This window comes from Rhipicephalus microplus, chromosome 1, assembly GCF_043290135.1.
Source record: "Rhipicephalus microplus isolate Deutch F79 chromosome 1, USDA_Rmic, whole genome shotgun sequence".
Lineage (NCBI taxonomy): Eukaryota > Metazoa > Arthropoda > Arachnida > Ixodida > Ixodidae > Rhipicephalus > Rhipicephalus microplus.
Window position 1 is genome coordinate 278,148,608 of NC_134700.1, and position 26,896 is coordinate 278,175,503.

At 44.1% G+C, this 26,896-nt stretch overlaps 2 protein-coding genes across 3 annotated transcripts in view; both read left to right on the forward strand.

Annotated features, from left to right (window-relative positions):
* Window positions 1-16,122, forward strand: part of Ctr9 (RNA polymerase-associated protein Ctr9) — a 35,774-nt gene extending 19,652 nt beyond the window's left edge. Inside the window, exons 13-19 of the mRNA XM_037436198.2 lie at window positions 1,522-1,784; window positions 1,926-1,997; window positions 3,577-3,844; window positions 4,507-4,655; window positions 6,885-7,076; window positions 10,610-10,759; window positions 15,386-16,122. Coding sequence (XP_037292095.2) covers window positions 1,522-1,784; window positions 1,926-1,997; window positions 3,577-3,844; window positions 4,507-4,655; window positions 6,885-7,076; window positions 10,610-10,759; window positions 15,386-15,986 — 1,695 coding nt within the window. The 3' untranslated portion in view covers window positions 15,987-16,122. The remainder of the gene's footprint in view (window positions 1-1,521; window positions 1,785-1,925; window positions 1,998-3,576; window positions 3,845-4,506; window positions 4,656-6,884; window positions 7,077-10,609; window positions 10,760-15,385) is intronic.
* A 4,385-nt stretch (window positions 16,123-20,507) lies between these two features.
* The window catches only part of LOC119188253 (aquaporin-9), a 78,982-nt gene continuing 72,593 nt past the window's right edge, over window positions 20,508-26,896 (forward strand). For both annotated transcript variants that reach the window (XM_037436200.2, XM_037436199.2), the window contains exon 1: window positions 20,508-20,871. In XM_037436200.2, coding sequence (XP_037292097.1) covers window positions 20,764-20,871 — 108 coding nt within the window. In that variant the 5' untranslated portion in view covers window positions 20,508-20,763. The remainder of the gene's footprint in view (window positions 20,872-26,896) is intronic.

Consider the following 26,896-nt stretch of genomic DNA (forward strand, 5'->3'; position numbering starts at 1 on the left):
GCCTAGCGCATTCAGGTAGTTGCCTACTAAAAGCGTGCAGTAAGCCTAAAGTGGTGCTACGCCACGCACGTACCCAAGCAAATAACCGGGTATGCTTACTGTGTTAAGGCTTTTCGTTGGCTATAAGTCATACTGGTGCGAATGTCGGCGGTTGCTACCTCGCCTTCGTTTTTTTTTTTCATAATTACTAGCAATGTCATCTCCGCAATCCCGCAGAGGTCAGAATAACTGATTGGCTGATTTCCGCACTTATCAACATGATGAAAAACCATTTACTGCACATTGTGGCGTCTGCAAGATCAGCGGTGCAGTAAACTTTTGTGGCACAAAATGTTATCATGGTACTCTGTTAGTACACACAAACTGGTACTGCACACAAGGACTTGAAGTACAGTCCCCTGTTACAGTACTTACTCGAATCTAGGTCGACCCCCCGAAAGCTTGAAGCCCGAAAAAAAAAAACAACAACAAAAAACCTTGAATGTAGGCCGAACCAAACAGCGAAGACAACGTTTACTAGGAGAAAACATTCGTTGAGCATGAGGGTGAAACAAAGCAGTTGGTTGATGATGAAAATAACTCGAACAACGTACAGCCGCTAGCCCTCTTGTGTATTTCTTTGTCATAGTTTTTTTTTTCACGTTGCCTCTAGTTCGATGCCGCGCATATTCCAAGTCGTAGTCGCTGCTACCCTTGTCGCTGACTTCAAACAGTGCGCAATCCTCAGTGCCATTAAGCACATCGGATATGCCGCACTTCTTGAAAGCTCACAATGAAAGTTCCTGGGATGTCTTATGCTGCAGCCCTTCCAGTGAAGCACCTTTTCTCATGCACTTTAATGTCCCGCTTGTCTTGAAGGCTGGATGACGACTCCGTGGCTTTATGAGCGGCACTATAATGACACGACCTGTTTGGTGCCATTGAGCTAGCCCACACACAGCCCATCGTGAACTTTCTTACAGCGCAACACCACAAAAAAATACAGGACAGGGAAGGAGTAGAACAGAAAGAAAAGACGGCGCTGTCTTTTCTTTCTGTTCTACTCCTTCCCTGTCCTGTATTTTTTTGTGGTGTTGCGCTGTAAGAAAGTTCACGATGGATTCTAACCAACTGGCCCGACTTACCGTTTCACACACAGCCCACTTGAAGTGCAACTCGAAATGACAAACGGCTTGCCTACACACTCGACCCAAAGGTAAAAATGACAGCCGTCCGTGTGTACTCAAGGCTTGGCTTACAAGGGCTTAAATACCGCCAAGTGGCGCTAGTTGTGTACCACGTTTCTTGGTGAAAAATGGCACATGTTTCAAAATCCGCGAATCTAAACAGACCCTGGAGTTTGATACAAATAAATTAAAAAAAAAAAAACTATTGGCCTAGATTCGAATAAATACGGTATGATGATGACAAAGCACGTGATATTCGCTAGCTAGTCACATACACTGACGCGTCATTGCTGTCCAATTATATTGAGTGTAAAACAACATGAAGTATTTTTGTTTCTTTTGCCTTGGCTGGCAGTATGAGAACTGTCTGCGCAAGTTCTACCGTCATCACCATGTGGACATCCTGGTGTACCTGGCCAGGGCATTGTTCCGCTGCAACCGGCTGCGGGAGTGCAAGCGTGTCCTGCTCAGGGCACGTCGAGTGGCACCCCAGGACACCCTACTGCTGTACAACATTTCCCTGGTGCTGCAGAAGCTGGCCGCCCAGTGCCTGAAAGACGACAAGTCCTCCCTGGCTACAGTGCTCTCGGCCGTCCACGAACTTGGCCTTGCACACAGGTACACGCCTGTTTCAAACGCAGCTTGTGTCCCATGAAAAGAATGCGATGATGTGGCCATAACAAGTTGCCGAATTTGACATGCTCAAGACTGCTCAAATTTTTTCAAACTGGAGCTTATGCTGTGTCCACTTTTGCCCAGGTACTTCCAGTATCTCAGTGTCCACGGGGATCGAATGAAGTACGACCTTGCCCAAGCTGCTGCCGAGTCTAGGTGAGTACATTAGCCAATCACTATTATCAATAAGATTGCAGATGATAGTGTGTACCACATTTTTTCAAATATAATGCAGCCACCTGCAAACAGCTGCAGGAAAAATGAAAAATAAAAGATGGCACATACTGCTCTACTGTAATGCTTGCATGGATGTTAGTGGCTGCATCTGTCCTGGGCCACCCGTGTCTATTTTGTATCACCGTAATGGATTGCATCCTGGGCTGTACAAGAGTGTTCTATATGTCTTCACTGTTGAGCATGCTGCATTAGAAGAAACCTGGTGGGCATTTGTATAAAAAGTAATCTTTATTGTGATAATGTTCTGGTTTATGCATGAACCATTTATGTGTATGACCATTAGTTCAGGCCAGATGAATACAAATTTCACCGACAGCTTGATATGATTGACCATCCATAGTCAATGTCAGTGCCAGTTGTACTGTATTTTCTTTATTTACACATAGCTTCGTGTTGGTAAGTATATTCTGCCTGCCGCCTATCTGCTAAAGCAGCAGCCTTTTGCTGCATTGTTTAACAGATATTTATTTGCTTTAGGCAAATTAGAAATATTTTCATTTCTCCTCTTTCTGTGAACTCACAAGAGACTCTGTTGAATTCGGCTTTTCAATGAATACATATTTGTGTTTTATTGCATATTGCTTCTGGAATTACGGTTGATTGTTACAGCGAGATTGCTTACCAGAAAGGCGGGAAGGTCCGAGGAGGCAGCGGTGCCCGTCAGACTGTTGGTTAAGTTATGGGAATTATTGTACTAAATTTGGAGGTGTTTCGGTAATTTCGACCATTTGGGGTTCTTCAAAGAATGTGTGTCGTGATCACACATTGGGAAGCCTTTAGCATTTCACCTCCATCAAAATGCAACTGGCCACTGCTGTGATTGAACCTTTAATTAAAGGGATGCTAAAAGACAAAACAGTTTTTTTATATTACTTAGTAACTCTTTTACAATTCCAAAGTACTAGCCACACTTGCCTCAAGAAGGCACTTGGTAAGCAAGGATATGCACAAAAATAAAAGGGGGGGGGGGGGGGGTGCTGCCACATTGAAGTTCCCGCACCAAATATCTTGACGACGCAGATTTCGGTGACATTTGCTATAGCCTACATAGCTCCTAATTGGCAAAGTCGTCTGCACTGACCACCGAGGGGGCCATAAACTAAAGCTGCCAAGTTTCAGGAAATTTCATTGAGGCAACGTCGCCAAAATACAAGTACACATTAATATCTGTGACGTCAGGCGCAGAGATTTTGGCACAAAATTTATAAATAGAATTTTGACCGTGATTTTCTCCTCTATTAACAAAATTGGTGAAATTAATGAAACTAGAGTTTTTGGAGTGCACTTTATTAATTTGAACCGATTTTATTCATCGCTTCACTTTAGCATCTCTTTAAGGTTGGCAGCTAAGTACTGTACCCGATGAGCCATGGCAGCGGCCTTTGTGAGATTCAAAGGAAAATACCTTTTCAGTTTATCCTTGTTCCTCCTCAGTGCAGTATGTGTGCAAGTTGAATTGAGGCGTTGCGTGACATGCCTCATCTGTGTGTGAGTGCAGGCAATGCCAGGACTTGCTGAGTCAGGCACAGTATCACGTGGCACGGGCACGCCGCATGGACGAAGAGGAGCGAGAGATCCGCCGTAAGCAAGAAGAGGAACGCGAGGCCCTCCGCCGCAAGATATCCGAGGAACAGAGGCTGCTCGAGGAACAGAAGCTTGAGCAGGAGAGGGCCATGATTATGAAGCGCCAGGAGTTTGTCGAGAAAAGCAAGAGCAAGATGCAGTTTGTCGACACGGGTGACGACAAACCGTCCAAAAAGTCGAAGGTGAGTCTACTTCTTACACGTCAGTGTCAACGTGGGAGAACTAGTCATGGAATCAAAACTGTACTGTTGAGTGAAACACTATGAGTTAAGAAGGGTCGTACAATAAATGGTGGCCTTTTGGTTGTTTCCGAATTTTTTTTTTTCTTTATTGTGCACCCATGTCTAAATACCAGAATGTTCCACATTTTGACAACCTATGGAATACAGTCTTCATGGTCACCGAATCGCGGTTGGAAATTCGGTGACCATGAAGACCGCATGCAATAAAATACAAGCCTTTTGTAAAGGAAGGTGGTAGCATTGGACAAATTCTTATACGCAGACTGCTAAGAGAGTTAACTGGATTGTTTGTCTAAGCTATTTGGAATATTCCCTCTGGTAAGCTGCGCAGCTCCAAAAATGGCAAGAAAAAAATAAAACATAAAGAAAAGAGGCTTGGTGCTGGGTCAGCTGGGAGCAATAGGTCTACTCCATTTCTATGAAATGCTCTAGTTTGGTTCATTCTCAGCATCTCAAGATCGCAAGTTAATTTCGCAGTGGTGTGGTGGATGGTGTTGTTAGAGTAACACCTAAAGATGGGTTCTCTTTTTGGCCAGAATTATGTATGTAACGTTGGCCAACACTTTGCCTGATGACATTCTCTTGGTGCTGCCATCTTTCAGGGACGCAAGACGCAGGACTACGTTAGTGACAGCAGCGACGAAGGAGGTGAGGTTGAGAATGGTGAAGTCAAGGAAAAGAAGAAGCGCAAGAAGCCGCAATCTGGTTCTGACGGTGAGGACAAACCCCGCAAGAAGAAGAAGAAGAAGGAGTGAGTCTTTCTTCACCCATCCCTCTCTTGCTTGAAGCATCTGCTAGACCCTTTGTTCTGCAGAATGAGTAAAAGAAGTATGGTGTGGATGGTTGGTTCCATACCTCAATACGAAGAGCGATAGAGCAGAACAATGTACTAACGCGACCATTTAACAGTATTGAAAGTTCAGCTAGTTGGTAAGGCAGCATTTTTGAGTACAGCGCGAGACCAGTGAAGATGGAAGGGTACAACCTAGATGCAGATGAGCCCTTGTCTGTGTCAGCGCTTGTCTGTGTCTCTTCGGTACCGTTCCATTTTCACCGGTTTCGTGGTGTACCCAAAGATGATTGGTGCACTTACTCTGTGCAGATTTCATAGATGCGAAAGTGCTATTCACAGAAGTGAGCTTGAATAGGTTAGACTTGAAATACAGTCCCCTGTTACTGTAGTTACTCGAATCTAGGCCGACCCTCCAAAAATTCGAAGCCTAAAAAAAAAAAATCTCTAATGTAGGCCAAATAAAACAGCGAGAACCACGGATTCAAAGAGAAAACATTTACTGAACATGAAGATGAAACAAAGCAGTTGGTTCACGATGCAAATAACTGGAGAAACATACAGCCGCTAGTCCTCTTGCGTGTGTTTCTTTGTTGTAATTTTTTTCGGGCTGCTCTTAGTTGCATCATAAAGATGCCGTGCTGGCCGGTGTCACGCTCATTCCAAGTTGTCATCGCTGCTTCCCTCGTCGGTGACTTCTTTGCCGCTGTCTTCAAACAGTGCGCAATCCTCAACGCCATCAAGCGCGCTGGATATGCCGCACTTCTTAAAAGAGCGCACAATGAAAGTTCCCTGGTTGTCGCCCCATGCTGCAGCCTCTTCAGTTACGCTCCACTCCTCCAAGTCCCGCCCGGCTTGAATGTTGGACGACGACTCTGTGGCTAGGACAACGTTCCTTTTATAAGCGGCACTATAATGACACCGCCTGTTTGGCGCCATTGAGCTACGCCGCACGCAGACCACTTGATGCGCAACTCGAAATGACGAATGCTCGCCTCAACACTCGCTCCAATGATTAAAATGGCGGCCTCACGTGTGTACTTAAACCAGGTGTTGCTTGGCTACTAACGGCTGTAATGCCGTCTAGATGGCACTAGCTGTGCACTGCTTTTCTCAATAAAAAATGACGTGTTTTTTAAAATTCTTCAATCTAAAGCGACCCTGGAGTTTGATGCAAAGAAATGTGAAAAAAAAAAAAAAAAACTATCGGCCTAGATTCGAATAAATACAGTATATTGTTTGAAGCTGTCCACATAATTTGTTGCACACATTTTGAAGTGTAGCACATCATTTGCATTTTGTACCTCCATCTGTTTTATTCTAGTGTTTTATTTCTGAAATGTGTCTGTACGACCTTCTCCTTTTTCCTGTGTTCTACAATATGCTTGGCCCGAGAGTGCTTTACAACCTCTCGAGTGGCTGTATAAAATACATACTTATTTTCAAGTAAATGAATTGAGTGCTTTAGTATTGGGAGAAAGGATAGCTTAGAGACATGGATGCTGTATGTGTATATACGGACGTTGTGTGATTTAAAATGTGTGTTGGTCTGCTGTAGAGAAGTCTCTCAACAAGAAATATTCTTGTGTTTGTAAATGAATAGTGCCCGGTATGCGTGACTGTGTTAATAGCGGCACTTTTGTGCATTTCGCGATGGCTTTATTTTGATGACAGGTTTGGGCCTATTGGGCTTGCTTGGCCTATTTCGTCCACCATAAATGCAAAGTGTACATAACATCTGGGAAAGCCAGGGAAGAAATGTTTTGAATGTCATATTCCACTACAGTAAACTTTCACAATACTATATTTTGCTACCATGGTATTTTTATCGGTGTTGCTGCAGATGCACATTTCGTTTTCTTTTTTTTTGTTTATTTGCAAAGCAGGCAAGCTGTCTTAACAACCACAGTAGTAGACTGAATCCTCTGCAGAGGGCATATACTGTGAAAAATTAGAGCATGAACAAGCTGGCTGTTCTTTAGTAGATCAGTTGCGTGAGCTTGGGGCTCCCATTTAGAGGACACCCTGGTGACAGGCTATCAGGTCTCTTTCTGTTATTTTTTTTGTGGATCAGTTGAGGTAAAAAGTGGGAAGAGCCCGACTGACACATTAGTGCTTTTCAATGCAAAAAGTTGAGTTTGTTCTGGCAATACTGGTCGATGGTAACAATACAAATGTTGGCTAACGCAGGCACATGAGCCGCAGAGATGGTGGGGAGAAAGAGAAGAGCCGTGGCCGCAAGGGAGGCAAGGTCAGCAAGAAGGCCGCCGCCGCTGCACTCAAGGATTCGGGCATGTCGGCAAAGCAGCGGCTTCGCATTGTCTCCAAGGAAACCATCTCCTCCAGCGAAGATTCGGACTCTGGTAAAGGTGGCAAGTCTAGGTGAGAATTTATTCCACAGCATTCTATGCAAATCGTACTGCCCTGTGCAATTTCTTAGCAGTCTGATTTCTTTCCGCCTTTTCCTTGATATCTCTTTGTAGGAAATCGCAAATCCTGTGTAGCAGAAAATTTTGCCAAATGCAAAATAGTATGGTCACTTCCTGCCCCAGCGTGACTTTTGCACGACGGCAGCGAAAAATGGTAGTGAGGTAGTCTAGCCTAATTCGCAGAAAATGCCTTTGTATCATCACGTTATCATCGTATCTTTTGGACATGTTAAATGCAACTTTAAGGATCTTGCTACGTTTATTGTGCTTCTGAATTTATCTAGGCATACAATGGTCCTTAAAAAAGTTACTCTTTCTTGAAGCTGTAGAGGTTAAATTACCCAAGTAGAGTTAGCACAGGGGCATATTGATGCATTAAATAACCAGTTAACAGTTTAAATCCAAAAGAAAGGCATGAAAGGGAAGATGAAAGTTTGTGATGAGAAATACGAAAACTGGGGATGTGTGCTGGAGCCGACGTTTGTCAAAACATTGGTCCCAGCATCCATCCCCTCTTTTCGAATTTCTTACTGTAAGCAGTTTGTGATTTTTTTACACCTCCCTGATGAGATAGATTATCTCACATTTTTTTTAGTATCACAGTGGTGTGAGCCATTGGTGGAGAGAGCGCAGATGCTCCATTAAAAAAAAAAAGATTGCCCGCAGCTTCCCTCGGGGGAACACTGAGGAGGATGCGGAGCATATAATTGGTTAACGGGGTGTTAAAGTGCGACTTACTTGGGTCGATGGCTAAATTGGTTAACGTGGTTGTAGGAGGGGGTGTTAAATGAGTGAACACGTACACACGTATGCGAAAGGGCGGCGCTGGTCGAAGGGACGTCGATCATTGTGTTTGTGGATTCGTTGGAATTCATTTCACCGCGACCTTAGACATCGACGCGCCGTACAAACCAACCGACGAGCGGCAACTGAGCGAGCGAGCGCCGACCTTGACCATATATACAGCGCGACGGCGCATGCACTGTCAGCTGTTGAATGTTCTCGAAGCGCGACGGCGCATGCGCGTCCACTGGAGAATCAGGAGAATTGTAGAATGTTCTCGAAGGGGAGAAGCGCGCGCGGCACAGATGGTGGGTGACGGTGCATGCGCGCGTCAGCTGTCGAATGTTCGAGAAGGGGAAGAAGCGCAACGGCGCATGCGCGCGCGTCAGCTGCCGATGTTCTCGAAGCGCGACGGCGCATGCGCGCGCGTCAGCTGCCGATGTTCTCGAAGCGCGACGGCGCATGCGCGCGCGTCAGCTGCCGATGTTCTCGAAGCGTGACTGCGCATGCGCGCTACATTATACAGCTAGCGAATGTTTGTGAAGAGGAGAAGCGCATGCGGTGTGTAGAGGAGGAAGGGTGCACAGATGGTGGAGGAGTGAAGCGCGCGCGGTGTGTAGAGGAGGAAGGGATGCACAGATGGTGGAAGAAGGAGGAGGAAGCTTGCGGACGGCGCCGCACTACAAGCCTCGAGTATTAGATGCTCCGCATCTAAAAAATTCTTCTGCCCCTTTTCTGTGCCTGACTAGTCCTCTTTGCCTGCTAAGTCATGTAATTTTTCACAAATGCAATGTTATGTAGCACTAACCTTTGCAATCGATTCTCCAAACTACAGAATAGGGCTTTTGGCTTGCGGTAAAGTGGTTTTGGCAGTGAACTTGTCACGTGCATCGCGCATTTTTTAGACTTGTGCGAATAATTGAATGCTTCGAATATTTGAACGAATAGTTGAGTATTCAAATTTGCTTCGATTCGAATTTAAATTATCGAATATTTTTGAAGTATTCGCAATAAACAAATAAATGTATATTAGTTCGCATGTAAAGGTAGTTTCACCACAGTGTAGGGGTGCTAAGCCGCGAAAGCATTTAATCGGGGAAAATTCGCTTTGTCGCGAATCCCCCCTTCAAATTTAACGGGGCCTTGCAACACTTACTGAGCATGGTCAGAAAACGCTGCCCATTGGTAGTCGAGGCTACCGAGAACACGCGAGGCAAATATTATAGCGTAGCATGCGGCCTGTAATTCACAATAAAATTTCAAAGCTAAAAATTCCTTGGCAAATGACACTACAAGCTCAAACATAACTTGTCACAGCCAAGAAGTAATATACGGCTCTGGTCACAGCCATTGGCTGATTTGAGCATGGCGCGCTCGTCGTTACCGGGGCCGCCGCGGAAGGCCACCGCGTGTCCATGAGTGTGAGCGCGATCGCACTCAAAAGCCACGTATTCGGGGGGAAAAAAAACGTGCTCAAGGTTACAAGGTGTGTGTGATAAATTTTCTTTCGCCGTGTCATTCCTCCCTGCTTAGCTTTCAGCTATTTGGTCAGGACGAGAAGAAAGAATGCAATCCAGTGTGCGACAAATTTTTGGAACTCCGCTCATACTGGACTGATTCTAGAAACTTGGCGGCGGTGTTGTGAAGCAACAAGCTTGTTTACCGACTCCATGACTACTTGAAAAAGTGTTGCAGGGCCCCTTTAAAGGAATATGTTACCCTCAAATCAATTCTTCATTTTATTAAGCTTGTTATGACAGCTTATATGCTCCAAGTATAATAAATTTTAAAAGGTTAAGTATCTTACAGGTTATTACTCGCACCCTACTAAAACTACTACTCAAGGTTGTCTCGACTTCCTTTGAATGAAAAGAAAAAGACATTTGCATAGAGCCTCTATTTTAATTCAAAAAAATATTGTGCGGGTTAGTTAGGTCATGATAAATATTCCTTTTTTTATGTCATACATACTATTCGAATTCAATTCGAAATCATTCTATCAAAATCACTATTTGCTTCGAATTCTCTTCGGACCTAAAATTCAATATTAGCACATGCCTAGCATTTTTTAAACCTCCTCAGTACTTTGCATCACGCTTCCTCACCCTATACCTGCTAGTAACAAACACAACCAACACATGGTAAGAGCCTTGATCAGTCATTAGCTGTGCGCCAATGATGTAATCACTGACATCGTGTTATATTGCCATTGGGGGCATTGTCATGAAGGTTGGCATCGTTTTTATCCTTCTGCACAGCATAATAGGGTAGAGAGGTCAAGCGAGAAACCAAAACTAGCCAAAACAATTGTTTTAGCTCCCGTAACCTAATTATAACACCACTTAATATTGCGAAATTCTCCCTCTCCCACTTCTACCTCCTCTGCAAAGGCGGATTGTGCTGAAGTAGCTTGTGAACATTCCCGGACTTATGGGCTGCCGCGCTTTCCTAGCCATGTTTAGCTTCACTAATAAATTTAAACTAACATTCTGGGAGTGGTACAGGTTCATGCCGTGACCTTATTCAGGCAGTTTGTACTCATTCTTTTTGGCAAGACCGCACTTCGCTGTGTACATTCTTAGTTTTCACATTACAGATTTTTCTGAGAATGCTTTCTGAGGCTAGTCTTATCCATTTAATTTAGCATCTATTTAATTAAGTTAAAGCTTCCTTCTAACAGTGGTGCTGGCTTTTCCGGTGCAGTGACAGTGAGGATGAGGGCTCCAAAGGCAAGAAGCGCAAGCGCATCTCGTCGGGCAGCGAGGCTGGAGACTCCGACGTCGGAAAGGGGAAGAAGCACCGGATTGTCTCATCAGACTCAGAGAACGAAAAGGAGGAGCCTTCAAACAAAGGGTAAGATAACAGGGTTTCATTTTCGAATGAAAAATGAAAACTGGTGGCTTTCTGGTGGCTTTCTCAAGAAAAAATACGGGGCGTAATGCAAGTTGATTACTGAGTTTGTTTAGATTAGTCACCACGTGCTGACATACAGTGAAAGTTTGTTGATTGGATCCCAATTAATTTGGCAAATTAGATAATTCAGACCTGTTACCACGTCCGGGTCAGCCCATTGATTCTTCAGCGGCATAAGACTACCGTTATTCGGCCGCCTTTGGCTGCAACTTATTTAATTCAGATGAGTGCACAGAGTGCGGAGCGCTGCAATAGAGCGATGAACAATAGCGAAAATGTAGTTCACAGACAGCTGAAACGATGTGGCTGTGTTCACATGGTTTTTTTTTTTCAATAAGTGACCATGTTTTTGTCTGCAACCGTATCCGACACTAAGCAGCTTCATTTTAACTTTAGGCAATGCACGTGAAAAGTCACAAAACTCAAACATGGCAGAAGCTGTTGAAATTGAAGAGCTTTCAGCTACGGTAGGCTGGCTAGCATAAAACTTCTTTGCTGCATTGCGATGGATGTACTGTCTGTTGCCAGCCATTTTAGCTACAGAAGAACCACCCTTACCTGCGTGTGGTGCTAGGGTTCGTGGCGGTACAGACAAGGAGGGGTGCAGAGCATGTTTCAGGCTAATTAAGCACAGGAGTCTGGTACCGTGGTTGCATTGAGAACAAAGTTGTAGGATGACAAAAATTGTGGTTTTTGCATTACTCTTGTTAAGAAGAGCAGAATTTTGATATTTATGAAGGGAATGAAAATGTATTGATGTAACACACATTTCGTTGTTATTGTGTTGATATTAAATAATTTGGCATTTGTCTTATTCGAACATTTTTTCTGATTCCGCAAAATTTGAATTAACGAGCTTTTACTGTACAGTGTGGCCCATTTATAACGACCCACTTACAGCGAAATAGCGGTTATATCGAAGAAATATTGATTTCCCAATCAAACTTCTGCATTTTCAATGTCTTTTAAGTCTAGCTTTAACGAAGTCTGTAAGCCCACCACAGCGGATATAGCAAAGCATTCTTTTTTTTTTTTGAGGTAAAGAAAAAGAAAAGGTGCCATCAAACGTCCTTTTGAACTTTTCCGTGAATCAAAACGGTCGAAAAACTGCTAATTCTTGGCTTCCAGCAGCCTCCCGCAGCATCATTTGCCCTTTCGCTCAGTTCTTTGCGAAAGCTTGCTTCACCGTACGAATGGCACCCTGACCGGACCCAGCTAGCACAGGGCCGAGTGGACTGGCGCAACATGGGAGAGGCTTTTGTACTGCAGTGGACGTAGTCAGGCTGATGATGCTGATGATGATTCCCTACATCACATGGTCACCATCGCCAAAAAAAGCGTATGCTTTCTATTTTTTTCAGTGCCAGGCCGGCCAACTGCCGGGTAAAATGTTGCTGCTACCTTATCTCGTCACAATGCATACTACATCCTCTGGCCTGCTTCACAAGAACGCGGCCCCACACTTTGGGCCTTTGGGCCACCCATGGGGCCATGTCAGGCCATTTGTACTTGTGGTGCTACATTGTGGTGAAAAGGCAAATAGGTGCGTGGTGCCACCAGCGGTGCCTGCTTAAGCCTGCCATGCTTGTTCGCGTGACTCGGGTACGCAAACAAAGCACTACAGTTTGAACAGCACAAGCACTCGCACGATTGTTCAGCTCTGTTCACTGGTGAAAAGCAGATCAGCGCAGCGCGCTTGGACTCTTCTGCAGTAACAGCTTGGCATACCCTGGGCACTGACTAACTCTTCGGCATTGTCGAGTTTAGCGATACCTGGAACGTCGACCTCATCCACAGCCAAACAAAAGGTGTTTTCCGTCAATGTGAAACGCGCCATTTTGGATAAAATTCGCCAGATAATCGAGAAAAGAGACATTGTGGGGAAGTGTGGCATAGCCCAGACCGCTTTGGTGACCATCATAAAAAAATTCCAGCAAAATTGATGCTGTTTTGGATGACGACGGTGGCAATGGTGAGCAGAAGTGGATCCGCGCTTGCACTTACGTCGATGTTGAAGCAACCCTCTACCATTGATTTGTAGATGCATTATCAAAAAATGTCCCTCTCAGTGGGCCAATCGTTCTCGCGCAGGCCAAATGTGTGGGGTTTGTTCTTGGCCCTGAGAACTTTAATCCAGGCAACGGATGGTTGCAGCGATTGGAAAACCGCCATGGCATCGCGTTCAAAAACATTGTCGGTGAAGCTGAATCTGTTGACGAGGACAGTCTCTAGTATTGGATGGAGAATCACAGGTGCCACATTCTTGACACATATGCTGAAAGGGATATCTACAACACTGATGAAACGGGGCTTTTTTTTCAGTTACTGCGAGCAAAAATTCTCGTGGCGAAGACTGATGAATGCGTGGGAGGAAAAAACAGCAAAAATCGCGTCACGATGTTGGTCTGCTCGAATATGGATGGCACAGAGGAGCGGCTCCTATTGGTCATCGGCAAGCATAAGAAACTACAGGACTTTGCAAAGTTGCTGTTAATGCCAGTAAGGTACACACACAACACAAAGGCAGGGATGACGGGGGACATCTTCTGCAATTGGCTCACTGACTTTGACAAGGAAATGAGCTTGAAGGAGCTTAAAATGCTGCTTCTTCTTGGCAATGGCAGTGCACACCATGTCAATGCATATCTAAACGCTGCCGAGGTCCTTTTCCTGGCTCCCAACACAACTACCGAGATGCAGCCGGTGGACCAGGGAGTGATCGTAAGCTTAAAAGTCCACTATCGCCGCTGTGTCATTGAGTGTCTTTTCATCGACATCTAAACAGCTGATAACTTGGCTGACTTGACGGTACCACTGGTGAAAGCAATATTTTGCGCTAGTAGAGCCTGCAGGGACGTGAAGTCTCGGACGATCCTACATTGCTTCCAAAAAGCGGGTTTCTCGTGAGGAACCAGCACTGCCAAAAAAGAAAGAGCAGCAGCTGGTACCGTGGCTCTGACGAGCTTAGGGCAGCTTTGGGAAACTGCTGGCGATGCAAGCCTTGTCCCAAGGTGGTTGGATTATATGGACTTTGCTCTCGCCGATGAAGACCTCGTCGCAACTGAGGAGCTCACCACCGATGAACTCGCCACTGGTGTGTCGGGAAAAAAAACAATCGCCGATAGCAGTTCCTTGGACCCTGAAGGCGACGACATTGCTGCACCTCAGCCAGTGACCTTCGGAGTAGCTCTCGCAGCTGTCGACTCACTGCGTATGTACTTGAGTTTCGAACCGGACGATTGCGCTCTGATGGACAGTGTTGAGGCCAGGGCTCTAATACCACTCTTGCGAAACGAATACCGGGGACCCTCGATCACATTTTTCAGAGGGTATAAATTAAATTTTCTACTTGATCTGCTTGGTGTCTGAACTTTTTTTTTTTGTTAGAGGCCAAATATAGCAAAAAAGTGGTTATAGCAAAGTAATGTCTGATTCTTGCCAACTTTGTTATAACCAGGCTAAACTGTAGTAGGAAACAAGCACACATACATGACATTTTCTCCAACTACTTAATTGGTTCTCAATGCTATTGTTGTGTGGTTGGTCACGCTGGGAAGTTGGCCATTGCACGAATGATATGCGAAATGGTATACCGTATTTACTCGCATAATCCTCGCACTTTTTTTGCCGGAAAACCGATGAAAAGTTGGGGGGTGCGAGAATTACGCGGGGAAAACGTTCTACGAAAACGTACAGAGCGAAAAAGAAAACGAAGTGGCCGCAAATCGGGATTCTCACACCAGCAACTAACAGCAAGCTTTAAGAAGTACTAATTAAAACTTACCTCAACAATAAAAGCAGAGGTTCAACACAAGGCAAGCTTTATTTGAGACACAAAAAGTGGAAGCAAATAGTCGAGAATCGGAATACCATACGCAAAGCTTGCGGACGTTGCGAGCGTAGCGGTAGCGTTCGTCGCTCAACAGGAGCCCTCAAAAGGTAAGCGTGGGACGTCAGTATTGGGCTGATGGCTAGTTAACAGAATTGTTCGCAGTTTCCTTCTTAAGAAATAAAGTTTATCATCAATCCCAGTTTTAGGCACACGGCAGGTCCAATGCGCCTTAATGGCTTTCAGCAGCCATCACCAGTAGCGAACACAAAACTCGTAGACTCCGAAGGGCCTACCGGCGGCCGTGTTGCCGTTCTTTAGTGCATTATCTATCACCTGCAACTTGAAAGCAGCCGTACAGCTTCAGTATCGCCTCATAACTTGACAGGGTTACCGACGCAACATGCGAAACACGCCGCAATGCACACTGGCCACTTCGGCTTGGCTTGAGTTGGAATGAATCTCTGTGCAATAGTATGCTTGATGCTTGAGAGATGGCAACAGACGACGTGCGCTATCATCATCATTGGCTGGAAAGAGCAGATGACATTATTGCAGCAGTTTTCGGGGGTGCGATAATTACTCGAGGAAAAAAGAAATCGTATTTTTGTTGGGCGATGTGGAGGGTGCGAGAATTGTGCGAGTGCGAGGATTACGCGAGTAAATACGGTATATAAAAAAAGTGCTTGTACTTATGGACATATGTACTTATGAACATATGTATTTTTGTCTTCTAGGTCTCCTGCGAGCAGTCCAAGGCGCTCAAGGTCAAGGTCAGCATCTGGCTCCCGCTCTGGGTCTAACAAGTCACGTTCTGCTTCGAGATCCAAGTCCCGGTCTCGTTCGAGGTCCAAGTCTGGATCTCCTGCCAACTCTCGATCTGGTTCTCGTTCCAAGTCACGTTCCAGGTCCAAATCTGGCTCACGATCAAGATCAGGTTCCAGGTCAAAGTCTCGGTCAAAGTCTAGGTCAGCCTCCAGGTCCCGCTCACGGTCCAAATCTGCATCTAGGTCAGGCTCCCGATCTAGATCTCGGTCGGGCTCGAGATCGAAGTCGGGCTCACCATCGAGATCGGGATCGAGGTCGAAATCGGGGTCTCCGGCCCGCTCGGCATCCAAGTCACCTTCACGCTCACGGTCAAGGTCAAAGTCTGGATCAAGATCACGCTCCAGGTCAAAGTCCGGCTCAAGGTCGCCTTCGAGATCACGTTCCAGATCACGTTCAAAATCAGCTTCCCGATCGCGATCTGGTTCACGTTCACAATCTGGAAGTCCTGCTGGATCAAAGCAGGGCAGTCCGCCTGGGTCCCCTGCTCAGTCCGGCTCGGAAAGTGAGTGAGCAGTCTGTCAAGAGTAAAGACTGGCCAGTGCCTGTTCTTTGTTTCATTTTCTTTTCATACCTGGAAGTAACATTTGTCACATCGTCAGTAGTCTCAGAGACAATAAAATAAATATTGTCTGTTGGATTTGCTTTATTTGTGTAAAGATGTTTCTTTTTTCTCAAGACAGGCACTCGTTTTACTGCAAAACATTCACAAGTTTCACGTAACAACAGGGGTATGTTATGTGGCCCCGGCACCGAGTCAAACCCCCTGCCAACAATGCAGTTTGGACATAATATGAGATTTTTGCTTGTACGCTACGTCTGATTGCAAACTTTGTGCATGCACGTAGAAAATAAACATGATTTTGAATCCAGTTTTGCAGATCAGCGTCAATGCACGGAATTTTTACGTTTTGCCTGCAAAGCCCTTTCCTTCTCCCCAACTTTCTGTGTGGCCTCTTGCTGTCTTTGCTTCATGTAACTTGGCCCTCTGCTCAAAAGGTTGTTGACCCGTGCAATACAAGAAGTGTAAACAAAACAGTGCTATAAAAATACTTAAACTTTAGAATGTTGTGTAAGAAATTTAGATTCTTGTAGTCAAGTGGTGAGGCCATGATCGCATATGGAGGCCCTTATAATGAGGTCCTGTGGGTAAACTTCTACCATTAAAAATTTTACCATGCAGTTGATACAAAGTGCTGCAAAATATTAAGCAACCATCCCTTTTCAGAAAATTTAAATGTGCGCCACTGACGGAAAAGTGCCCTTCCTCCCGTCCCGTCATTTTTTTTAACCTGTTCTTCATTAAAGAATCCTGCAGCAACGATTTCTAGGAAGTCGAGTTCTGGAAGTCTTCAGACATGTGCACGCTTTCTTAGTGCTTTTACGGCGTGGCCTCAGAGTTGCATTCTGAGTTGTCGCAAATTGTCGGTACATTTGAATGACACCTTCACCCCTTCTGATAACACGTGAAATTTTACATGAGTATTTCATCTGGTTAAGCAAAAACAATAAGTGTATGCGTACTCAGTAGAGCATTCAATTTGAAGCACAGGTGATGATGATTGATGATTAAAACTTTATTTTGGTCCTGAAAAGACACAGGAGAGACCCCGCGCCACCCGGCTAATCCCACGAAGGGACCGTCAAGCTGAGCTTGGCGGCACAAGGCAGGGTGTGGGAGAGGGAATACCGGTCTTGACAGACAGAAGTGTTTTGTGATTTCGTAGAATGTCAGTAAGGGTTCACATTGAGGCAGAGGGACTGCGGAGGCGGTGCGGTCAGTGAGTCCTCACGCGGCCTCGTGTGTGTCTTCGTTAGGGTTAGAGGTAGAGCCCTCAGTTGACCCCAGGTGAGCGGGAAACCAAATGAGAGAATAGGGTGTGATACTCATGATGCTTTGGAGAATGTGGAAGGCCTGAGGGGCTACCGTCCCGGTTTCGTAGGCCTTGATAGCCGCCTTGGAGTTGCCATATATTGACTCTCTGCGACTATCAAGCATAGCTAACGGGATAGCAACCTGTTCGGCTCTCACGGGCTTCGATGTGCGTACTGTAGCGGAGCAAGTGAGCCTGGAATTTTAGTCGACGATGAAAACAGCGATGGTCTCGTGTAGGACATACGAGGCAGCATCCACAAAGCTTGCATCATTGGGGTTGCTATGGACGTGCTCGAGCCCAGCTCTACCATTGGCCCTACGTCGACCGACGTGCGCAGGGTGCATATTGCGAGGAATCGGTGTGATGTGCAGTTTAGAACTGATGTTTCTAGGAATCTGCATGGAATCGGGGCACTGGTCAATAGAATTGCAGTGTCACAAATTCAGGGCCACGGTGGCAGTAATGGCATACGTAATAACTCTGAGCTGTCTCAATCTAATGAGCTGGTTACTTAGTGAAGCAACTCTTAATAAATTGCATCATCCCAGCCTACTGCAAATAGTTAGGTATAAAAACAAATTTTACGTTTAAAGTAAGGCCTTTACTCCTTGGTTGCTCAAGAAATTTACACATTGTAATTATTGAGTCCAACACACTTTGTCCGGTTTGTGATGCATTTGTGCTGGCAATAGACAAATGCGATTTTCACTTGTGATTTATAGTGTGCATCGACGATGTGGACATTTTATTTTTCCAGTTCTGGATCTTGCAGATTTACTTGTCATGAACAGACTTGGTTGCTGGTCGACCTGAAAGGTTCAAAATTTACTTTTAAGGGGAAGCCCATTATTGTTCTGCTCACCAGTTGGGTTAATAGATTGTAATTTGTATAATATTACAATAATTTGAAGTTTTATGCAGTGGAGTAATGGCTTAAAATAAATAATGCTGTTCCATGGAAGCCATTAAATACACAAGCAATCCTAGCAGATCTTTGGTACGTTCTTATGTATGACTTAAGATTTCTCATCGCGCGTGTGTGCCTGACGAGGAAGACGAAGGGTTGTCTCCGCTCGATCGCTGGTGAACCGGGCACGCCATTACCGCTGGTTTGGAATATATCTAATCCCCAGCCTCGTCGTTACGGCGTCTCTTCTTTTCCGTAACAATATCAAGCTTTTTTAATTTGTTTTTCTTTTTTGATGACCCTGTGCATATTTTTTGTCAGCTGATGGCTTTGTTAAAACATATTCGGTTTCATGACTTTAGCTTTGCTCCTCACAAGAGTTCTTTTATGTATTCTTAGCCCAGCCCCGCCACGGTGGTCTAGTGGCTAAGGTACTCGGCTGCTGACCCGCAGGTCGCGGGATCAAATCCCGGCTGTGGCGGCTGCATTTCCGATGGAGGCGGAAACGTTGTAGGCCCGTGTACTCAGATTTGGGTGCACGTCAAAGAACACCAGGTGGTCAAAATTTCCGGAGTCCTCCACTACGGCGTCTCTCCTAATCAAATTGTGGTTTTGAGACGTTAAACCCCACAAATCAATCATCATTCTTAGCCTACGGAGCATAAAAATTGATTATTTGTGGAGCCAAACTTTCATTAGTTATTCAGAACACCTTTGATACTTCATCATAGCAACTGTTTAATATATATCAAAGAATTGCTATGGCCAAGTATCATTTGTATAGAATATATTATACAAATGATGATTCCTCTTCCAGAGTTTCTGGAGGCCAAGTGTTCTCGTCATATATATATATATATATATATATATATATATATATATATATATATATAGTGGGAGTAGTAATTCAATGGGCCAGTTAGTCTTCGTAAAGATATGGGATATGGCACAGCGGGACCTTTGTCAACAAGGATAAATATATTTATTTCCCAACAGTTTCGGGAGGAATCCTCCCTTCATCAGGGGATATATATATATATATATATATATATATATATATATATATATATATATATATATATATATATATATATATATATATATATATATATATATATATGAGAAAGACGTTTATACCTAAGGGCTAGTTTTCCCGTGTTTTGACATGATATAATGAGTTAATGAGCTCTAACAGACAATAATGCCAAGGTATGTATAGGGGAAGTTATTAAAACCAAAGTAATGTAAATAAGAAGAAAGAAAAGTGGGTGAAAAAGTAACTTGCCGTGACCAGGATATAGCCCATTATATATATATATATATATATATATATATATATATATATATATATATATATATATATATATATATATATATATATATATATATATATACACACACACACGAAGTGTCGCTCTCGATGCCGCTTAATTGTTTAGAAGTAACTGAGATCGGAACAGGAACTGGATCAAGAGATAAATGAAAGTAGCTTCTTAAGTTCTGTAATGCGTCAGTTACACGAAGTACATCGGATCGCGATAAAACCTGATAGAAATCGAGTTTTTCATCGTAATGGGCACGCTTAATTGCGCAAAATCAATCGCGGCTCGTAGCCAGCTCACCACAGTTCGCACACTTGCAAGGACTTGGATCCCACTCGCGCCCAATCGTGGTTGCGAACATTTGATCCAAGTACTTAATACTCTAATTCAGGTCACTCGCAATGATGTTTAACATATCTTTGTTAGAACCTCCAGCGCTGGAATGTGCGTCTAACGTTTTCTAGGTTGGTATATTAAATTTCGCGCCAATGCACTCATCGAAGCCTTTGCTTGCCGCCGAGAGGTGTCCTCACAATCGAAACAAGAACCACTCGGCGGGCGCTCGTAGATGCTATGAATGTGCATGGAAGCACTTGTACGAGTTAGTCTTTTTTTTTTATCAGATAAATTTGAAACGTATAGTATAAAGTAATCCACTCATTGTAATCAATCTTAATCCTCAACAGACGTACGCGTTCTTTACGCAGAGTAAATGCTCTCATCAATTGCTTGCGTACGTATCCTAGTTTATGCTTTTATTTATTTTCAAAAGATGGCGCAGTGATCGGTGTGTAGCGAAATTGAAGACAACGTTAGTAGTGTCTTTAGAGGGCTAGTTGTGAGAGAGTGGCTCAGCTCGCTAGATTGCAACGCCCTCATGCAGACGACGCCGGTTGCGGTTGCGGCCTTCTTTCCTATCGCAAGAACCCATCGCTCTGCTCCTGGCGATCGCGAAGAAAAACTCTTCTCAGTTTCGCTGCTGGCGTTAGAGTCGGTGCAGCTCGCGCGATCTCGCGTGCTAGCTGCGAACGTGTCGCTGTACGCGCGTGCGTTCCCGTGTGTCTGTGCGTGTATGTTGTATTTGTGCTTCACTCCCCGCTGACGGCTGGTGTGCCTCGTTGCCAGTCGGATTCGTAGTATTTATAAATTGTAGGATTTTCTTATTGTAACTAAGAGAAAGCACGATGGCGAGCGCTGGAAACCCACCTTTCCCTTTCCTGAGGAAATTTGTGACCAAGAATGAAGCCGTCAAGGAGTTCCTCGCCGAGTTTCTCGGCACGTTCATCCTATACGTAAGTGCGCGAATTTTTCGTTTTCTTAAATTTCATTTTTTCTCCGAACAACTTCGTCCCTATAGCAATGTTTGTGGAAAATTATGACTATGTACTTATGTTGTGAGAAACATGCGAATTCCGTTATTCAATTTGATGTAGAAATGCCTGCTAAAAAAAACAGGCCTTTTCAATATTAAAGGTCCAAGTGGCTAAATCAGTAGTCGCTGAATTACGCCGAGGATCCGATGTAATGCATTTGTAAAGATGTAGGTGTTTCTTTGCGCTACGATGAATTATCTTTCTGTCTTCCTCTCATGTACTTTATGTGCCCTGGAAAAAGTTTAAGCATGGTTGGTCATTGTTGCATATTGTGGTTACTTGTGCAGAAATTTACTTGTGTCGATATTCTTTGATGTATGATAGATTTATACGTTTTACATTCTAAATTCAAGTTTTGTCTACATATGCAAATTCTGAGTTTCATTTTTCTTTTAAATTTTCGACGGCTCCGTTGAGTACGAAAAGCCACTCTTACTTCGTTCGGGTAGGTTTTAATTCAGTTTGGAAATACTTTTATACTTCTGCGAGAAATCCGATTTTCTGACCGCCCCGTTTTCCCTACATTAAAATTGTCTATTTCGTGAGTCGCTTGGTTCTACGATGTAGCGTGATTGTACACGCGCGTGCATGTGTTCGTGTGTTGAATAAAAGAAAACAAATGGTTGATGTGCCCTTCACATAGGAATCGGTCGTTACACGAAAGTAATACCGGTCATCGTGAAAGTATCAGAAGCCTTGTTGGTGTAAAAAACAAAACAAATCAACACTCATTTCATACTGGGGTGTCGCCAAAGGGAGTGGGGGGCACGGGAGGTGTTCTTCCCTATATAATCGCCCCCCCCCCCACCCCTTTCAGTAAAGAAAGCGTGACCCCGCCCCTAATTCGACAGCGCGCAGAATGATTAAGGGGTGTATATAACTTTTGAAATTCTTCTTTAACGCACCACAAAGCTCCCGCAGAACCTCCACGCGATAATTACGCATCCTAAAGGTCTAAGTCAGCGATCCTCGTTTCACGAAGCAATCTCTGCGCGAAACCTGAAGTTATTCATAAGACAATTACAAGCTTGTTTGCTTTCCGCCTGAAACGTCACTTGGTCTCAGATATAAGCCATACGCAGTGATCAAAAGCGTGTCTAAAATACTTCATAAAAACCGAATTGAGCGTACGTGAGACATGAAATGATGACGAAGTGAACCAACGGGGCTATGTCATGTTTGGAGGGCGGGTATTCTATAGGATTTGGGAAACCTGCTCTCAACGTCGTTATATGACAACAGCAGTACCTAATGCTCATCGCTCATGCGTAATTTTTTTGTCTATATGGCCTCATCAAGTGTGACGCCCAAGGGACGACATTCAGCTCTCCCATAGTAGAGTGCCGAGTACTCTAAATCGTTAAGCATTTTTCAAAACGCAATGGGTTACCGTACGCAACTGCGGACGGCTTCCTGCTCTCCTATAGTGACTGGGTTCTCTAAATTGTTACACACTTTTTCTAAACACACATGCCTTCGAAAACAGAGCTGCGGGGTTGGGTCATTCCATGCCAAACGTCCCAACCATTTTGGCGTACATCTCAAATGTATTTGAAAAAAAAAAAGAGATAATTTACTGCACTCAAAACAGTGAAACGGTAGAATATTTCCGAGAAAATTTTTTTTTTGTCACGTGGCTGCTTTCTGAACTTCCCTGAATCGAATGGCGTTTGGTTCTTGTTTGAGGGAAAAAAATATTTTAAATGTACCGCTTCTTCTTATATCAAATTTGGTTTACATGTTAAGAGAGGTTTTTGTATAAAGTGTTTGAAGCTCAGTAATATTATTGCAATTATACTGGTGCATACGCCTCCAAGAATTTAGCCGGAATGTGTTATGTTCGCATTTTTTTTCTATTGCATTAATGTACATTGTATGAATATCTGAGTAGTGAATACTTACTCCACAGAAAGTATATTTTGAGAAAAGAAACTTTTTAGCTTTCTCAAGTTGCTAAGCTTTACGAGAAAAAGAAATCACAAACTTCGCAAAATCGTCATTTTTGTCCATATTGAGACGTAATTTGCACCATGTGGTGGTCCAATTGAAAATCACTTTTATACTTAAATCGAAAGCAAATAAACAGTTCTTTTCGTATGGCAAATTTTATCATTACATTTTTTTTGTTTGAAGGAAGGAAATAATTTTTGAACTTTATATTGGCACCTATCTTCCCATTTGGTCATACCACAGCTGCCGTCTTGACATTCCCCATTGCCGTCAATGCACCGCGCCACCCACTGACCACCGACGCCTTCTTTTGGTTCCTGTTTCGTAAATTTCTATCAGATGCAGCTATCCTTATGCAAGCTTTAAATTTATTCCATCTGGTCCTTTGGACATATAGTGCGGCATGACTCGGTGGGTATCACCGTGAGTTATCAATCCGACTAACTGTGCGCTCGCTGCCAATTACAGGGCAGATACCTTTACCATTCCTAAATCACTTGTGGCCGTAGAGAAAGTGAAACATTTAAAGTGATTGGAATAAGGAACGAAAGGAAATAGAGACAAACCAATAAATGAAGCAAGTTAACTGGATTGTGTCCGTGGTGGTTAGCGAAGTGGTTATCTAAATACTGAACTGAAACTATCAGAACGGGCTGTTGATTTTCCGAGTGTGGTCGTCTTGTGTTTCAGAAGAACTCCAAAAGAAGAAGAAGAAAATAAAATGCTCGCCAATCCGTACGTTCAACTCGGGAACAATTCGGGAACAGTGTGAGCAGAAACCTACTAAAACCAATTTTGTTTTTACTCGAAAGCAAGCGTCACGTTAGCAGTAATGCCATATTTATAGAACGAGTACGCAAGCCTGTACACCCCCTCCCCCCCAAAAGGAACTCCTCCTCCTCAGAATCATCATAATAATCATCACCATCATCATCATAATTATCAATCATCATCACCGTTGTCGTCGTCGTCATCATCATCCTCATCTTCACAACTACCATAATAATAATCTTATTTATGTAACGCTCCCAAGATAGTGCAAGTGCTAAAAAGAAAAAAAAAGCGAACACTACAGTGCCACGGTTTGGAATTTCAAGCCAGCACTATGGCTGTAAGAGACACCATAGTGGAGAACTCTTGATTAATTTTGCACGTATGTCGCTCTGCTAACGTGCACTTAAGTTCAATGCACCTGAATGCATTTAAACCAGCGTCGAAATGTGGCAGCGGTGACCGGCAATCGGACGCAAGACCTGGACGCATGAAACTCTAAAGAGAGGTCGACAGCCATACACGAAACTCGTAAAAGTCTGACTGTTATATAGCTCAAGCAGGGCGATAGCATTTCGTGTCGTCGAATCACTGAGCCAGGTGTGGAGATTTGATACTTCCTTTTAAAAGTTACAACGGAGTATATAACCATCAGACGAATTTCCTGAGTGTGACCTCGAGAAGTCCATCATTTTTTCAAAAAGTTATCCAAAGATTTTTACATCTTTTTTTCTGTTCGCGAAGACTGTACAGGCGTATATGTTCTGTAACCATGACGATAGTCATAGCGCGAGAACAAAACGACGACACAGAGACAAGAAGGACACGAAAGACACGAGCGCTCGTGTCGTCATGCCATACCAACTAGCCCAAGCTGCCACAGTTCTGTAACCATCTGTGTATTAATTATCGCCCATATGCAAGCATACTGCGCTCTCACAGATACTTTTGGTGGTTTGCCGACTTCGAAAAATTAATGTCTTCCAGAACCTATAGGTCATGACAAAAATTTGCGCATACTGTCTACATTCGCTTGACACCGAGACAAATATTGTGGCCGACTTTCCGTGGGTTCTATTGAAAGATGCTGGGTATGTAATGGAGGCACGAGGGACGTATAGGAGCGTCGTTAAGCCTCCATCGGTGGGTAATGCGTCACTGCCTTCGCTTAGTACAAGGAAAGCACAGGCTAACCTTACGAAACACGGAAAGCTGTAGGAAATACGCGCCGGTCTACTATGCGGGAAAGCCGGTGGCGTCATGCCAACTGTGACTTTCTTCATCCCACGCTGCTCTTGGTCCTCGCAAAAGCGCCGTTCCTAAAATTAAGCGAAGCCAGAGATCGCGAACTATAGATAAGCGGCGTTGCGCACACGCATATAAATACAATAAGTGGGAAGAAAAAGCCCAGTTTGTGTTAATGCTGTGTATAAGCAGTTGGATGACAGTAGCGCATTTTGAAGAAAAAAAAAACACGATGCATTCCCGGTTCCCGCTTTTGTATTTTTAGAGATTTTAAGTTTATTCATTGCTTACGGACAGCTGTGTTCGCTTTAGAGCTCTCCGAAAGGAATTTCCCGTGACATTTGGCAAAGGTAGCAAAAAAAAAAAAGAACACTTGTATACTGACGTGCGCAGAATCGACAGTTCGCATTTAGAAGATAGAGTTATTCCTTACGCTTTCAAGTGTGAACTACGCAAGTGAATGAATGAACTTATCATAGAGGAGCAGTCGCAGTCTTACGAATGGGAAAAGGGTAAAATCGACGGTTGGGCTAATGCCAACAAGATGATTTCGTACGGGTGCATTGATATGTACGTTTTATATAAATACGAAACAACACAGATCTTCATTAGAATAGGCAGGGACGTTGGAATGACCAATTGTCGTCGAACATGGCCTGCCATTCTTAAGCCGAAGTTTCGACACATGCACCGGTTGTCGTCAGGTCTCGATCACGAAAACACTCGGCTTCCTTGTCAACGTGTCAGCTCAAGGGATGTCATCACCGTTGGTAAGAATTTTGTACTGGATTTAAAGGGACACTAAAGGCAACTATTAAGTCGGCGTCGATTGTTGAAACAGCGGTCCAGAAACCTCGTAGTGCTACTTTTGTGCCAAGAAAGTGCTTATTTTGAGATAAAATCACGTTTTAGTGGTCCGATTCAGGTTAGCGCACTTCAAACTACCCACCTAAGGCAGAACGTCTCACGTCACTGCCGCCGACACTAGTAGCGGCAGGACAAAAGCAGCGGGAGCCGCAGCAGCAACAACGGCCATTGAACAATTTCCTGCCATTGGCTCCGAGATGGCAGACGTACTTGGTTCAACTGGGCCCCGCTAGATGGCCCGATCTGTCCAGTTTAACTAGAGTAACTGCATACGCTCCCTACGGGAGCTGAGTAGCGCATAGGTCCACCATCTTGCCTGGTTATCAACCATAGTTACGCGGTGAAGTCCAGCTCTTTTTCTGCAGGCGACTTTCGTAAGTTTCTCGCCGATAGACAAAGCATGTCGCCGATTGCCAGTAGACATGTCTGGACTGTCAACGACCGGTGAAAAAAGAAGAGACACCTGCTTGTACTTCATGTACTCCACATGTACTCCATATTGCTTCACTCACTTTTTTGTGTCGTTGGTTAGGTTCACTGAAGCACTCAGATAAGATCGCTATGAGCGCGCACCCAAATAAAATAAATGTTACAATGTAATCATAGAACTTGCAGCTAGGTGAGTTGGTTCCTAGTTCGAGGTAAAATGGTGTACGCAAATTACAGACAAGGACACAGAAAAGATGGGACAGGGATAAGTGCGAACTTCAATTTCCCTATTTCGTATACAGTGAGCGTGTTTCTACGTGGCTTCTTGTAAGCTGTTTCGTTTTTGACCATGGGACCATGTGCACGTGACTGTGTTCTTTCCTAAGTATATATTCGAAAGTTGACGAACAATAAAATTCAACTGAAAGTTCGCGCTTGTCCCTGTCCTATAATTTCTGTGACATGGCCTGTAATTTTCGCACGCCATTTTATCTTGAAATATGTAAACGTGCGCACTGAAAACACCGTACAAGGGCGCCCATAGTGCACGCGCCAGTGTTTTGCGGTTCAAACTATTTCAATAACACAACTCCGCGGTATGTAGCCATCAAATGCGGCGGTGTGGGAGCTCCGTGAAATCGTATAGCATCTTTAGTGACAACATACACGTATGAGCACATGT